Source organism: Rana temporaria, chromosome 1 (genome assembly GCF_905171775.1).
Source record: "Rana temporaria chromosome 1, aRanTem1.1, whole genome shotgun sequence".
NCBI classification, from domain to species: Eukaryota; Metazoa; Chordata; class Amphibia; order Anura; family Ranidae; genus Rana; species Rana temporaria.
Genome location: NC_053489.1, coordinates 467,360,518 through 467,376,596, shown reverse-complemented (window position 1 = coordinate 467,376,596; position 16,079 = coordinate 467,360,518). Strand labels below are relative to the sequence as shown.

The 16,079-nt window shown below is 43.1% G+C and overlaps 2 protein-coding genes across 5 annotated transcripts in view; one reads left to right on the top strand and one right to left on the bottom strand.

Annotated features, from left to right (window-relative positions):
- The window catches only part of LOC120917213 (alcohol dehydrogenase 1-like), a 65,956-nt gene that overhangs the window by 45,835 nt on the left and 4,042 nt on the right, over nucleotides 1-16,079 (top strand). For both annotated transcript variants that reach the window (XM_040328347.1, XM_040328354.1), the window contains exon 8: nucleotides 6,474-6,612. In XM_040328347.1, the coding sequence (XP_040184281.1) occupies nucleotides 6,474-6,612 (139 nt within the window). The remainder of the gene's footprint in view (nucleotides 1-6,473; nucleotides 6,613-16,079) is intronic.
- On the bottom strand, nucleotides 11,167-15,307 carry LOC120917199 (E3 SUMO-protein ligase ZBED1-like). Of its 3 annotated transcripts, XM_040328326.1 has the most exons (5): nucleotides 15,012-15,307; nucleotides 14,301-14,461; nucleotides 14,043-14,175; nucleotides 11,933-13,481; nucleotides 11,167-11,732 (listed from the first exon to the last, which is right to left on the bottom strand). In XM_040328326.1, the coding sequence occupies exons 4-5, from the start codon at nucleotides 13,382-13,384 to the stop codon at nucleotides 11,244-11,246; spliced, it is 1,941 nt and encodes a 646-aa protein (XP_040184260.1). In that variant the 5' UTR covers nucleotides 13,385-13,481; nucleotides 14,043-14,175; nucleotides 14,301-14,461; nucleotides 15,012-15,307; the 3' UTR covers nucleotides 11,167-11,243. The 3 variants fall into 3 exon arrangements, with proteins under 3 accessions (XP_040184260.1, XP_040184251.1, XP_040184269.1); XM_040328317.1 differs by lacking the exon at nucleotides 15,012-15,307 and having other exon boundaries at nucleotides 14,301-14,796; XM_040328335.1 differs by lacking the exons at nucleotides 14,301-14,461; nucleotides 15,012-15,307 and having other exon boundaries at nucleotides 14,043-14,267.

Sequence of the window (16,079 nt, the reverse complement as noted above, 5' to 3'; positions counted from 1 at the left end):
TTATTTGCTGCGCGAGGTTGCGGGGACAGGGGGCGCTTTAATTTTTTTTCTTATTTATTGTTTTTTTTTTTTTTTTTTTACATTGTGTTTTAAAAAAAAAATCTTCATCACTTTTATTGCTGTCACAAGGAATGTAAACATCCCTTGTGACAGTAAAAGGGGGTGACAGGTACTCTTTATCGAGGGGGTACCTCCTTTGCACTTCAAAGCATTCAGATCACCAAAAACTGTGATTCTGAATACTGTCATTTTTTTTTTAAACCGGCACCATTGGCAGCCGAGTAAACCGGAAGTGACATTGTGACGTCGCTTCTGTGTTTACATACAGGAGACTGGAGCGAAGCCATGCCAGTCTCTGTCTAGCCACTTACCCCCCGGACCATATTGCTGCCCAAAGACCAGAGTACTTTTTGCGATTCGGGACTGCGTCGCTTTAACAGACAATTGCGCGGTCGTGCGACGTGGCTGCCAAACAAAATTGGCGTCCTTTTTTTCCCACAAATAGAGCTTTCTTTTGGTGGTATTTGATCACCTCTGCGTTTTTTTTTTTTTGCGCTATAAACAAAAATAGAACGACAATTTTGAAAAAAATGAATATTTTTTACTTTTTGCTGTAATAAATATCCCCCAAAAATATATAAAAAAACATTTTTTTTCCTCAGTTTAGGCCGATACGTATTCTTCTACATATTTTTCGTAAAAAAAAAATCGCAATAAGCGTTTATTGATTGGTTTGCGCAAAAGTTATAGCGTTTACAAAATAGGGGGTATTTTTATGACATTTTTATTAATATTTTTTTTTACTAGTAATGGCGGCGATCAGCGATTTTTTTTTCGGTATTGCGACATTATGGCGGACACTTCGGACATTTTTGACACATTTTTGGGACCATTGGCATTTTTATAGCGATCAGTGCTATAAAAATGCATTAGATTACTATAAAAATGCCACTGGCAGTGAAGGGGTTAACACTAGGGGGCGGGGAAGGGGTTAAGTATGCCTGGGTGTGTTCTTACTGTGGGGGGGGGGGGGGTGGCCTTACTAGGGGAAACACTGATCTTCTGTTCATACATTGTATGAACAGAAAATCAGCATTTCCCCTGCTGACAGGAACGAGAGCTGTGTGTTTACACACACAGCTCCCGTTCCCCGCTCTGTACCGAGCGATCGCGTGTGCCCGGCGGCGATCGCGCCCGCCGGGCACACGCACGGGAGTCGGGGGCGAGCGGGGGGCGCGTGCGCCCCTAGTGGCGGAAAAAAGGCAGGACGTCATATTACGTGGTCTCGCCTAGGAGAGCCACCTTGTGGACGTATTATGACGGTGCGGCGACGGCAAGTGGCTAGACACCGGAAGAGGTGGATCGGGTATTCCGGTGGGACGGGAGGCCTGGTAAGAGCGGCGGAAGGCGGTGGGAGGGGTGGATGGGGGGAGGATGTCCCCTCCCGCTCCTCCAGGATAACAACCAAGCGGCTTTTAAGTCGCTGATTGCTGCCATTTCTAGTAAAAAAAAATCTATAAAAATTCCATAAAAATATCCCATCGTTTGTAGACGCTATAACTTTTGCGCAAAACAATCAATATACGCTTATTGGGATTTTTTCATCAAAAATATGTAGCAGAATACACATTGGCCTAAATTAATGAAGAAATTCGATTTTTTTTTTTACATTTATCGGGTATGTTTTATAGCAGAAAGTAAAAATATTTTTTTTTTCAAAATTGTCTGTTTTTTTTGTTTATAGCACAAAAAATAAAAACCGCAGAGGTGATCACATATCACCAAAAGGAAGCAATTGTCAGTTAAAGTAACGCAGTGCCGTATTGCAAAAAATGGCCTGGTTATGAAGGGGGTAAAACCTTTCTGGGCTGAAGTGGTTAAAGTCCTGTTTTCACATTTGGTATAGAATATCAATACAATAGCAAACTGCAAAAAAAACAGTACAGCTTACCAGTCCTGCAAGCCTGAAATAATCATGAGCCTGAGAGTGAAAGATACAGCGGGGATCGAAAGTTTGGGCACCCCAGGTAAAAATTTGTATTAATGTGCATAACGAAGCCAAGGAAAGAAGGAAAAATCTCCAAAAGGCATCAAATTACAGATTAGACATTCTTATAATATGTCAAAAAAAGTTAGATTTTATTTCCATCACTTACACTTTCAAAATGACAGAAAACAAAAAAATGGCGTCTGCAAAAGTTTGGGCACCCTGCAGAATTTCTAGCATGCACTGCCCCCTTTGCAAAGCTGAGACCTGCCAGTATCATAGATTGTTCTCAATCATCGTCTGGGAAGACCAGGTGATGTCAATCTCAAAAGTTTTAAATGCCCAGACTCATCTGACATTGCCCCAACAATCAGCACCATGGGTTCTTCTAAACAGTTGTCTAGAAAACTGAAACTGAAAATAGTTGACGCTCACAAAGCTGGAGAAGGCTATAAGAAGATAGCAAAGCGTATTCAGATGTCAATATCCTCTGTTTGGAATGTAATTAAGAAATGGCAGTCATCAGGAACAGTGGAAGTTAAAGCAAGATCTGAAAAATATCAGACAGAACAGCTCGCAGGATTGTGAGAAAAGCAATTCAAAACCCACGTTTGACTGCACGATCCCTCCAGAAAGATCTGGCAGACACTGGAGTTTTGGTACATTATTCCACTATAAAGAGATACTTGTACAAATATGGTCTTCATGGAAGAGTCATCAGAGGAAAACCTCTTCTACGTCCTCACCACAAAAATCAGCGTTTGAACTTTGCAAATGAATATATATAGCCAGATTCACGTAGAGTTACGACGGCGTATCAGTAGATACGCCGTCGTAACTCTGAATCTGCGTCGTCGTATATTTAAGTGTATTCTCAAATTGAGATACACTTAAATCTAGCTAAGATGCCCCGTCGTATCTTAGCTGTCTATTTCTGCCGGGCCGCTAGGGGCGTGTACACTGATTTACGCCTAGAATGCATAAATCAGCGAGATACGCCTATTCACGAACGTACGCTTGCCCGTCGCAGTAAAGATACGCCGTTTACGTAAGGAGTTTTCAGGCCTAAAGATATTCCACCAAAAAGATGTTAAGTATGGACGTCGGAACCGCTTCGAATTTTTACATCGTTTGCGTAAGTCGTCCGTGAATAGGGCTGGGCGTAATTTACGTTCTCGTCAAAACCAATAAGTCTTTGCGGCGTAATTTGGAGCATGCGCACTGGGATATGTCCACGGACAGCGCATGCGCCGTTCGTTCAAAACGTCAATCACGTCGGGTCACGATTCATTAGCATAAAACACGCCCACCTCTTCACAATTTGAATTAGGCACGCTTAGGCCGGCACATTTACGCTACGCCGCCGTAACTTAGGACGCAGTGCTTTGTGAATACAGCACTTGCCTCTCTAACTTACGGCGGCGTAGCGTATATGAGATACGCTACGCCTGCCTAACGTTAGGCACGTGTACCTGAATCCAGCTAATAGACAAGCCTGATGCATTTTGGAAACAAGTTCGGTGGACCGTTGAGGTTAAAATAGAACTTTTTGGCCGGAATGAGCAAAGGTACGTTTGGAGAAGAAAGGGCACAGAATTTAATGAAAAGAACCTCTGTCCAACTGTTAAGCATGGGGGTGGATCAATCATGCTTTGGGGTTGTATTGCAGCCAGTGGCACAGGGAACATTTCACGAGTAGAAGGAAAAATTGATTCAATAAAATTTCAGCAAATTGGGGATGGTAACTTGATGCCATCTGTGAAAAAGCTGAAGTTAAAGAGAGGATGGCTTCTACAAATGGACAATGATCCTAAACACACCTCAAAATCCACGGGGGATTACATCAAGAGGCGTAAACTGAAGGTTTTGCCATGGCCATCACAATCTCCTGACCTCAACATATTTGAAAATCTATGGATAGACCTTAAAAGAGCAGTGCGTGACAGAGAGCCCAGAAATCTCAAAGAACTGGAAGACTTTTGTAAGGAAGAATGGGCAAAGATACCTCAAACAAGAATTGAAAGACTCTTGGCTGGCTACAAAAAGCGTTTACAAGCTGTGATACTTGCCAAAGGGGGCAGTACAAGATATTAACTCTGCACTTTTGCAGACGCCATTTTTTTGTTTTCTGTAATTTTGAAAGTGTAAATGATGGAAATAAAATCAATTATTTTTTTACATATTATAAGAATGTTTAATCTGTAATTTGATGCCTTTTGGAGATTTTTTCCATCTTTCCTTGGCTTCGCTATGCACATTAGTACAAATTTTTACCTGGGGTGCCTAAACTTTTGATCCCCACTGTATAATACAATATAATTTATTCATTGAGGATGCATGGACACGCTGTGTAGATGCTGACAGCTTCAATTTATATTTGCATATTGTTGAACTTATGTTCCATTCTTAATTTTACAAAAGAAAACATTTTTTATATTTACTTAGTTCAATCTTGCTGCATGCAGTGACTACTGTGTCCATTTATGAAACTGTGAACAGCAGTGATCCCGAGTAGGTATGAGCGTTATGTTTGAGTCGAATATTCGAATTCAAATCGAACATTGGGGTGTTTGCTGCAAATTCGAAAAGCCGCGGAACACCCTTTAAAAGTCTATGGGAGAAATCAAAAGTGCTAATTTTAAAGGTTAATATGAAAGTTATTGTCATAAAACGTGTTTGGGGGCCTGGGTTCTACCCCAGGGGACATGTATCAATGCAAAAAAAGTTTTCATTTTTTCGGGAGCAGTGATTTTAATAATGATTAAAATGAAACAATAAAAGTGAAATATTCCTTTAAATATCGTGCCTGGAGGGTGTCTATAGTATGCATATAAAGTGGCACATTTTTCCCGTGTTTAGAACAGTCCCGCAGCAAAATTACTTTTCTAAGCACGGGAAACATGTGCTACTTTACAGGCATACTATAGACACCCCCCAGGTACGAAATTTAAAGGAATATTTAAATTTTATTGTTTCACTTTAAGCATTATTAAAATCACTGCTCCCGAAAAAACGTCAGTTTTTAAAAAACATTTTTTTTGCATTGATTCATGTCCCATGGGGCAGGACCCGGGTCCCCAAACACTTTTTATGACAATAACTTGCATATTAGCCATTAAAATTAGCACTTTAGATTTTTCATGTTCATGTCCCATAGACTTTAACAGTGTTCACGTGTTCGAACAGATTTTTTGCCTGTTTCGCATTTTCTGCTGCAAACCAATCCGGGGGGTGTTCGGCTCATCCCTAATCCCGAGGATCGCCACTGATCTCGGCTCATAAACGTTTTATAGAACAGAGATGATCGGGGGAGGACATGTTCTCCCCTGAATCATCTCCACACACTGAGAATCCATCACTGACTGACACAGAGATGGTTAGTTTATGAAGCTGCGATCTGAGCACCTCACTGGCGATCTGTGTCAGAATTTACTCGCCCCAATTCCCCAGCTCAGAGGTGTTGAATGAGGGAGTGAAGAGAGATTCCCAGGGGAACTGAGGAGCAAGGAGGAAGATTATTAACTTTCTTCTACCACGATCAGACCCCCCCAAGACAGTAAACATGTCCCCCTGTGATATTTATCTATCTATCTATCTATCTATCTATCTATCTATCTATCTATCTATCTATCTATCTATCTATATATATATACACAGTGAGAAAAATAATTATTTGTGTTTGATCCCATTCAGGCTTTGTAAGTTTGCCCACTTACAAAGAAATCAAGGGTCTGTTTTTTAAATGACAGAGACAGAATATCAACCAAAAATACAGGATAAAACCCATATAAAACAAATGCTATAAATTAGGTTGCAGTTCAGTGAGTAAAATAAGTACTTGATCTCCAAGCAAAACATGATTATGTTCTTGGTGGAGGAACCCTTGTTGGCAAGCACAGAGGTCAGATGTTTCTTGTAGTTGGTTACCAGGTTTGCACACATCTCAGGAGGGATTTTGGTCCACTCTTCTTTACAGATCTTCTCTAAATCCTTAAGATTTCTTGGTTGTCTCTTGGCAACACAACGTTTCAGCTCCTTTCTAAAATTTTCTATAGGATTAAGGTCTTGAGACTTACTAGGCCACTAGGAGAACAATCTCCTCTGTGAATGCCGAAGAATGGAGGAGTGGATATTTTCCCCTGCTTCATAAATGGACACCTGTGTGTGAAAAATGTAATGTTTACCCTCATATTCAACTCAACGCAAGTGCTGAAAGACTGACTGGTCATTATTGCCTGCGGCTAGAGCTATGCTTAGCATTTTTTAAGTACAGAGTATGAATCAGGGTGCCAAGTTGCTAGGTTGCCAGACACTTTCCTAAACAGGCCATGAAATGCAGGAAGATTTCTTGTGAGCAGAGAATGGAGTTGTGATTTTTCTATTGAAAATGTGTTTGTTCTTTAAAATATTGTAGTCTTCTACTGTCATTCCTAACCAGTACATGTATTTACCTGATGTCTCTGACTTTCTCAATTCCATTTTGTAGGTTTTAAAAGTATGGACTCTGCCCCCCAGTTGGTTTCTGACTACCTTGCAGGAAAATTTGACTTGGATGGTTTGGTGACTCATACTTTGCCTTTTACTAAAATCAATGAAGGTTTTGAGCTTCTGAGATCTGGCAAAAGGTGGGTAGTTGTATTAATAATGAAAGATTATAGGTTTTTAGCCTTTTTTTTGTTTACCAAAGTTCCTAATGATCCCTAACTGCAAAATCTGAAGTCAACTAATCTGGCTTCTCTCATATTCTTTAACTCTTCTCAGAATCAGGCATGACTGACCATTCTGTGGTACTCCAGACTTTCTCCTCCTTAGGAAACAAAGGTCTTGAACTTTCTTGGATTTCCTCCTACTTTCTAAATAAACTTTCAAGCCCCCCCCTTTTACTCTCTTGTTATTAGTGTACCAAAAGCTTGTAGTCTCTGACCCCTTATCTTCTCCATCTATATAAAGCTGGTTGACTAATTTCTATTCAAATATCATTTTATGTGGATGAGTCTTAAATCTCTAAGCTCCTTGTCTCAATTTTCTACATTCTTGTGTTCTTTTCATTCCATGTGCTGCCTATGATTTCATATCCATGCAGCACCCTATAGCTAATGCGCTAGTGTGTATAGTTAGCAGTTAGTTAAGGTAAATTGGTTTGGCTGAGAGCCAGGCCTGGGTTGAATCTGGGTTAGATTTGAGTGACTCAGGAAGGCCAGATGACTCAGCAAGTAGCATCTCTGGTGCCTCCTCCAGTTTTCTGGAACCATGGAGAAGCTTCCAGATGTAGTGGGTGGAGGCCTAGAAGTGCTGTTTTGCATATTTATGAGGTCCTTGATCAATCCCCAGCAAAGGGGCTGAAAGGGGGTAGGCATCTCATATGCCAGAAAGGGCAGTCCGGTGGAAAATGGAGATGGAGTGCTGAGGAGACTGTCAGTGGTAGGGCTGCGCATCTTCACTCGTCTCACGATTCGATGCGATTACGATTATCAAGTCCACGATTCGATTCGATTCGATTCGGCGATGCATCACGATGCATCAAGATTATTACCCAAGTCCCCTTGTTTTTCAATTTTACATCAAAAAATTAATTCAATCAGTCAGAAATTGCACAAAAATATTTATTTGTATCTGCTATTTAAACAAATCATACCAAGTTCCCTGCATATCATATAGCAAAGTCTGAATGAACAAAACAGTGCAGCAGACAACAGTATTTATTTAAAACAGTACTGTCAGTGTCTCTGAAACATTAAACTGTTGTGCTGGCCTGGCTGGTGCAGTTAGTTTATAAGTTTTGCAATAGTTTTACCATATAATATATATTATATATTATATAATATTAAACAGTACCTACAAAAAAAGGAGCACTTCAGTTCCTGACTGTAAAACATCACAGTGAGTCAGTGAACCTATAACACAGTCAGTGACTGTGTTATAGGTTCACTCACTGTGATGTTTGCCAGTCAGGAACTGTCTGTCACACAGTGTGTTCAAGTTGTCTGTGTTGCAGAACTTCCTGGTTCACCGTGATTGTTTTGGCAGCAGCACCACCACCAGCACCACCACCACCACCAGCACCAGCACCAGCACCACCACCACCAGCACCACCACCAGCACCACCACCAGCACCACCACCAGCACCACCACCAGCACCACCACCAGCACCACCACCAGCACCACCACCAGCACCAGCACCACCACCAGCACCACCACCAGCACCAGCACCACCACCAGCACCAGCACCACCAGCACCAGCACCACCACCAGCACCAGATGGGTAGTACGTCTAGATCAGTGCTATAAGCTCTCAGAGTTGTCACTTTACAGAAAACGTTACCTGCACTGAGCACTCAGCGAGCACTCTACCACGATACATCAACTGAAGCCAAGCCATGCCACCATTAGAGGAAGCTGGAAAATCCTTGACAGAATAAATTTTCAACTGAATCTGAAAACCTTGGACAAATCTTTATGGGATCACAAACACACACCACAGAATACCAGAAAACAAATAAACACACATCCTCCTCACTGAATCATAATGGTAAAGGGCAGGCCACAGGACGGGCAATGTGGCACAGCCACCATAGTCAGACATGATGTCAGAAGGTCGGTGTGTGTTTTTTTGGTTTGTGTGAATGTGTATTTGTGTGATCCAATAAAGATTTACTCCAGGTTTTAAGTTTCAATTTATTCTTTCAATGATTTGCCTTCCTCTGGTGGCTTGGCGGGCGTCAGTTGTCTTTAATCAAATAAATACACTTTTAGAATATTTGGCTGAGGTTTTAAGTTGAGCCCCCCTAAAAATTGACATTCAAAAGATAGACAGTACATCAAGTTAGAAAATTCAATGGAATGGACACATTTTTGAAGATTGTGTCCGACACAATCTTAAAAAATAATACCATTCTCCCCAGTGCTAGAAATTGAAAAGCTTGTCGTCACACAGTGACTTAACAGAAAATTTTACCTGCACTCTACCACGCATAGTCGCATACACCAACTGAAGCCAAGCCACGCCACCATTAGAGGAAGCTGGAAAATCCTTGACCGAAAAAATTGGCAACTGAATATGAAAACCTTGGACAAATCTTTATGGGATCACAAACAGTCACCACAGAATACCAAAAATAAAAAGAAAACACACACATGACACTGAATAATGATTGGTAAAGGGCAGGCCACAGCAGGTCAGACAGACAAGCGGGCAATGTGGCACAGCCACAGACAACATGAGGTCAGGTAGGTGTGTTTTTTTTTTGGTTCGTGTGATCCAATAAAGATTTACTCCAGGTTTTAAGTTTCAATTTATTCTTTCAAGGATTTGCCTTCCTCTGGTGGCTTGGCGGGCGTCAGTTGTCTGGAATTAAATACAGAATTCTTTTGGTTGAAGGTTAAACCCCTAAACAGAGTCAGAAATTCACAGAGCATGACAGACACATTGGGAAAACACCAAAAAACACGTCAGTGTAAAAATACAAAATGGATCGGACTGACAGTCGCATAATAGAAAACCATTCTCCATCTCCTCTCCACTCCAGTGCTGCTAAAAGCTAGAATATCATATATTCTGATTAATCATCACAGTGAACTTAGAATATATGATATTATACAATTACAAATATACATATTATAACAAAATGTTACATTCATTGATCGTTTGCAATTGCCACGACCTGTCGACCACTGCCAGTCACCTGCAGGCGGTCACTGCCAGTCTGACTGCCAGTGCCACGACGGCACCCCACCAGTCAGTCAGTCACAGTGACTGAGTGCATTCCGTTGAGGACGAGAGTGGCATAACTGGCGTTAACCGTTAAGTAACTGGTCTTGTTGACAATGACAGGGATGGAGTTGGAGTAACTCGTCGTGAGGGAGGGGTGGGGAGGAAAAAGGGAAAGGGGAGGAAAAAGGGAAAGGGGGGAGGGAAAGGGGAAAGGGGGGGAGGGGAAGGGGGGGGAGGGGAAGGGGGGGGAGGGGAAGGGGGAGGGAAAGGGGAAGGGGGGGAGGAAAGAGGGAAAGGGGGAGGGGGGAGGGAAAGGGGAAGGGAAAGGGGGGGAGAAAGAAAGACACAGAGACAGACAGACACAGAGACAGACACTCACAGAGACAGACACAGAGACACTCACAGAGACAGACACAGAGACAGACACAGAGACAGACACAGAGACAGACACAGAGACAGACACTCACAGACACAGAGACAGACACAGAGACAGACACAGAGACAGACACAGAGACAGACACAGAGACAGACACAGAGACAGACACAGAGACAGACACAGACACAGACAGTCAGACACAGACAGAGACACAGACAGACAGACACAGAGACACAGACAGACAGACACAGAGACACAGACAGACAGACACAGAGACACAGACAGACAGACACAGAGACACAGACAGACAGACACAGACAGAGACACAGACATACACACAGACACAGAGACAGACACAGAGAGCGGTAAACGTAAAAAGAGAGAGAGAGACTGAGAGGGAGACAGAACGAGAGATAGGGAGACGGAAAGAGAGATAGAGAAAGACAGAAAAAAGGAGAGAAAGAAAGAAAAGAAAGAGAAAGGAGAGAAAGAATGAGGTAAAATTGAGGAAAGGACTAGTAGGACTAGGAGCCGGAGGAGAGGAAAAGTTCTCCTCCTTTCCTCCTTTAGTCTCTCCCCTTTCCTTCTCTCTCTCTCTCCCCTTCTTTCCTTCTCTTGGAGAAGGAAAGAGGGAGAGGGAGGAAGGAAAGAATGAGGGAGAGGGAGGAAGGAAAGAATGAGGAGAGAGGGAGGAAGGAAAGAAAGAAAGAATGAGGAGAGAGGGAGGAAGGAAAGAAAGAAAGAAAGAAAGAAAGAAAGAAAGAAAGAAAGAAAGAAAGAAAGAAAGAAAGAAAGAAAGAAAGAATGAGGAGAGAGGGAGGAAGGAAAGAATGAGGAGAGAGGGAGGAAAGAGGGAAAAAAAGGAAAGGAGGAGAGAGAGGGAAAAAGGGGAGGGAGAGGGAAAGGGAAAAGGGGAGGGAAAGGGGAAAGGGAAAAGGGGAGGGAAAGGGAAAAGGGGAGGGAAAGGGAAAAGGGGAGGGAAAGGGAAAAGGGGAGGGAAAGGGGAGGGAAAGGGAAGGGAAAAGGGAAGGGGAAGGGAAAAGGGAAGGGGAAGGGGGAAAAGGGGAGGGGAAGGGAAAAGGGGAGTCTGGCAGGGGAGACAGAGAAATAAAAAATTTCAGTGGCAGAGACAATGCTATAAACAAAATCTATAAAATTAAAAACACTGCTCAGCATTTGGGAACATGTAGATTTTTCTGTAAGAACACCAATTGATCTACATGGTCTGGTTTGAGGGCGCTTCTTTTTGCAGTTACCACATCTCCTGCAGTGGAGAAAACCCGCTCTGCAGACACGCTTGTACCTGGGATACACAAGTATTGCTTTGACAGCCGAGAAAGGAGGGGAAATATGACCTCATGCTCACGCCACCAGTTCAAAGGGTCCTCAGTGAGAGGCAGAGGTGGGGCTTTACAATAGTTTTCCATTTCCTCTTCAGCCTTGGCATAGGGGGTCTTTTTGGGTTCTATTGTACCTTCAGTGTCAGTGAAAGACTGTCCCAGCAAACTCACGAGCAGCGATCTGGCCTTTTTGGGAGGAGATGGTGGAGATGGAGAATGGTTGTCTTCGATGGGTGAACTGTCCTCTTCTTCCAGAGTTCGTTTTCTTCTAGGCACTTGATGATCCTCTTGTGTCCTCTCACTCTCATCTGATGTAATCTGTGTTTGAACAAAAAAGAAACGGAAAAAAAACAATAAGTAAAAACACAAATGTCAATGCCTTTGATTCTGATGGGGTGATGAAAAAGCACAGGAAACGGACAGTACAGTTCCCGCACCGCATCAGATTCAGAAGCGTGGTAGTGCTACTGTCGTTTCAAGAAGAAACATGATGGAATTCTTCAAATTAATTTAATTACCTCCAAGGATGCAGCTTCCTCAGTGACTCCTTTAAATATCTCCAATCTTTCTTCATCTGTGAGGATGAAAGGCAGTCCCTTAAAGCGAGGATCCAGTGCAGAGGCTGTATGAAGGATCTTCTTCTCGGCCTCACTGCTGTACCTCTTCTGGAGATCTGTTCTAATAGAATTCTTGATCTCATGGATCATGGGTGTGTCTCCCATCGTGTCTGTCATGCTCTGGAGAAGTTGTGCATTTATAGGGGCAATGAGAGAAACTGTTGGATTGCGCTCTTCTGACATCAGCATGGTTGCATCCTTCATTGGCTTTAATGCACTCACGGCGTCCTCTGCATTTGACACATCTGTTTCGTTTAGAGTGCAGAGATCGGACTCTCCTCTTCTGACTTCTGGAGACAGCAAGGTGGCACAGACTGCAGGTTGTTGTTCCAAGAACCTCTCGACCATGTCGTATGCACTGTTCCATCTTGTTGCCACATCAGTTATCAGCTTATGATTCTTCAAGCCAAGACATTTCTGTTTCTCTTTTAGACAGTGGCTTGCTCTAGTGCTGCGGTGAAAGAATGTGGATATCCGACGTACTCTGCCAAGAAGCCTAGAGAGAGTGGCCACTTTCAACGCTCGCTGGGATGCAAGATTCAGTGTATGGGCGAAGCATTTCACATGGGGGAATTTTCCAACTTGAGCTGCAACTATCATGTTTGACGCGTTGTCGGTCACAAGCACTACAGATTTATCGGACAGCTGCCATTCTTCCACAACATGAGAAAGTAGCTCTGCCAGATGAGCACCCGTGTGAGACTCATAAATGGCTCTCGTTTGCAGTACATGCGACAAAATCTGCCAGTCCTTACTAACATAATGTGCTGTTATTGTAACATAAGACTCTGTCGTGACTGAAGTCCAGGAATCACACGTTATTGCGACTCGACTTGCTTGGCTCATTGATGCAATTATCTTAGCTTTGGTTTCGTGGTAGAGTGCAGGTATGACGTTTTCTGTAAAGTGACTTCGTGACGGGATCTTGTAACGCGGCTCTATCGTCTTCAAAAGGTAGCGAAACCCACTGTTTTCCACAACAGAGTAAGGGCGCAGGTCCTTCGCTATGAAAGCTGCCACAGCTTTTGTTATTCTCTTTACCTTTTCAGAGTTGGGCGGCAAAGTTGACTGTAACATTGCATCAATTTTTGGCTGATCTGGGTTCATTTCCTTGGTGGTGGTGGTGGTGGTAGGTTTTAGCATTTCTGGGTGAAAACGGCTGACGTGGTTTCTCAGATTAGTAGTATTCCCTAGATATTTAATTTTTGTGTGACAGATTTTACACACAGCGTATGACTTGTCCAATTCGTGCTTCCCACTTTTTTCATAAAAGCCAAAATGTTCCCAGATGTTTGCTTTTAAAAAGCTAGGTGCATTTTTTATCTCTCGTTCCTTTTGTTCTACTTCTGCCATTTTTATTTACTAGCAAATGCAATGCATGCCAGGCATCTATGTGAATTTGTGAGTAGGGATGACACAAGTCTTGACGTGACGATGATGTTGTCAAACTCTGTCAGTTTAAAAAAAAAAAAAAAAATTTGAGTGACTAAGCCTAAAGCCTGCCACGAGATCAACAGAAAAAGTAACACGTTTCTTTCTAGTATGTATGTAATTGTATGATATGTAAAATCCTCATTTATTATTCTACCCCCCCCCCCACACACGCAGTTAGTCGCAGTCGCTGTCAACTTGTCAAGTGTCAACTATCATTATTCATCATGTGTAAAAGAAAAAATGCGCCCTGGCCCCTCATCTCGTCTGCCGCCGGTGGTTGGTCAACTCAACTGGTGGTGGTCATGGTCATTGGTCAATGCATTGGCATTGCAATGGTCACAGTCTCAGAGAGTCAGCGACAGCCGGTCACGTTATATCGCACTCTCTCTCCTTCTCCAATCTGGTACACTGGCATTATTTGAGATCACAAACTGGCTGCTATAACACAACAACAACATGTCCCGCCAACATTAAATGGCAATGGTATGGTCTGGTGATTGTCACTTAAACTCATTAAACCTTTCATGACATAGTTATTTAATATAATGTGAAAGATGATGTTTATTAGTTTTCCTACCTGATTAATGATGATACGATGATAACGACGACGGTGGTGCTGGTGGTGGTGGTGGTGGTGGTGGTGGTGGTGGCACTGCTGGCTGCTGGTGGTGGAGCGATTCTCCTCCTGCCTGTGGTGGACTGGACTGAGCCTGAGGAGTGAGGAAAAACGGACAGGTGAGGTGACACAAGTGACAATTTTTTTTTTTAGGTACGGTAACAGGCAGTGAGCAGCTGCAGTCTCTGTGAGTGGTGTATCTGTGTGATGGTCACCTACCTGTCACAACAAGGTGGCAGAGTCTGGCTGGCACGTGGCACCTGCGGGTCTCCTCTCCTGCTGCCTGTGATGATGAAGGGACTCGGAGTGTGTGGCACTGGCAGCTGCGGCCTAGCTCCCTGTCCTGCGAGCCGGGTAACGGATGGGCTGGTCTCCCTCTCCTAAAAAAAAAAGATAGCAATTGATTGATTGATTGCATCACGAAACTGGAAAGTGAAAAGGGGGGTAAAATTAAAAATTGTAAAATACCCAGTTCAAGATGTATGGGACAGAACAGTCAAAATGTTTTATTTTTTAAGTAACCAAACAGGCAGGCAGGCATGTTATATTGTTAAATAGTTGTGCTTTAAACCACATGACAATCCCAAGAACAGCAGTATTGAACAGTTGCAAACAGTGTTGTCTGGCATATCTTTGTAAATGATGTGATCAGTGATCACTCACTAAGACCTCTAACTTTACAGCATTGCAAAAAGCTGCCACTGACTGTAGTGTATTCAATACACATAGTGTATTTTGACTTGCAGCTTTTTGCAATGCTGTAAACTAAGTTAGAGGTCTTAGTGAGTGATCACTGATCACATGCATCTCAGTAATACAAAGATATGCCAGACAGTCAAACAGTGTGCAATTGTGCAGAAGCAGATCATCATCTCCCCCCCAAAAATAATAAAAATCCCCCAAAAAAATGCAGAAGGGTAACTTACTAACCAGTTTGTGCTCCCATGTGGCATGTGCTGCCTGCCACTGCTGCTCTCACTGTGTCTGAGTGTGCGGCACTGTGTCAGGCGGTGGCTGCGGCCTAGCTCGGGTCTCACTCGTCTCCTTCACTCCAGTCCTGCGGTCTCCTCCTCCTCTGTCCCCCTGCAAGACACTGTCAGCCTGTTTTCTTTCTTTTGTACACTCTGAGCGCTCTTGGGGGTACGAGGACGGGTCCGCTGTGCTCAGTGCTGCTCCGTCCGTCTCCTCTCCAGTCCTCCTCACGAGTCGACTCACACGTGCGACACAGGGGGAAAGAAGGCGCCAAAAAACTTTTTTTTCCGACTCGGCTCTGCAAGGCGGACGCGACGCTGACGTCATCAACATGCATCGATTATTTAAAGCAACCGCATCGATGCAGAATCGCCGGGGGTCGAATCGCGATGCATCGCTGCATCGATTATATTCGACAGCCCTAGTCAGTGGCCCTTAAGGGTGCCCCCTAGTCTGGGGGGGGGTGACCTCGGGCCTAGTCTGGGGGGGGTGGCCTCGGGCCTCTCCACATGACCACCACTAGTGGTCTGTCATCTCTTCCAGTGGGTGGATGCCCATGCGACATATTTCACCTTTAGACCTTTTGTTTGTCCCCAGCACCGACCTTGATATGCCCAAGTCAGCCTGCCAAAGTTTGGGTGAGATTGAAGTTCAATATCAAGAAAGATGTTTAACATAGATTGCTTGTCAGCCATGTTTTAACCCTTAACATTCTTGGAATACTTTGATTTTACGATAAATCTTTTTATACAAACCGTGGCATACACATTTTTATGACTTCTCTGCAGGGCCGAACTGGGAATATAAACCAGCCCTGGAAAAAATTTCATAACAGCCAACAGCCCCATAGCATTATATACCAGCCCAATCGCATAACGTCATTATTTTCTTGTTCATGAAAGGGAAAAACATACATTTTAGCACATTTGAAGAGTTTATTATGTATAGAGAAGACAGATATGAAATCACATAGGGCTATATATATATATATATATATATATATATATATATATATATATATATATA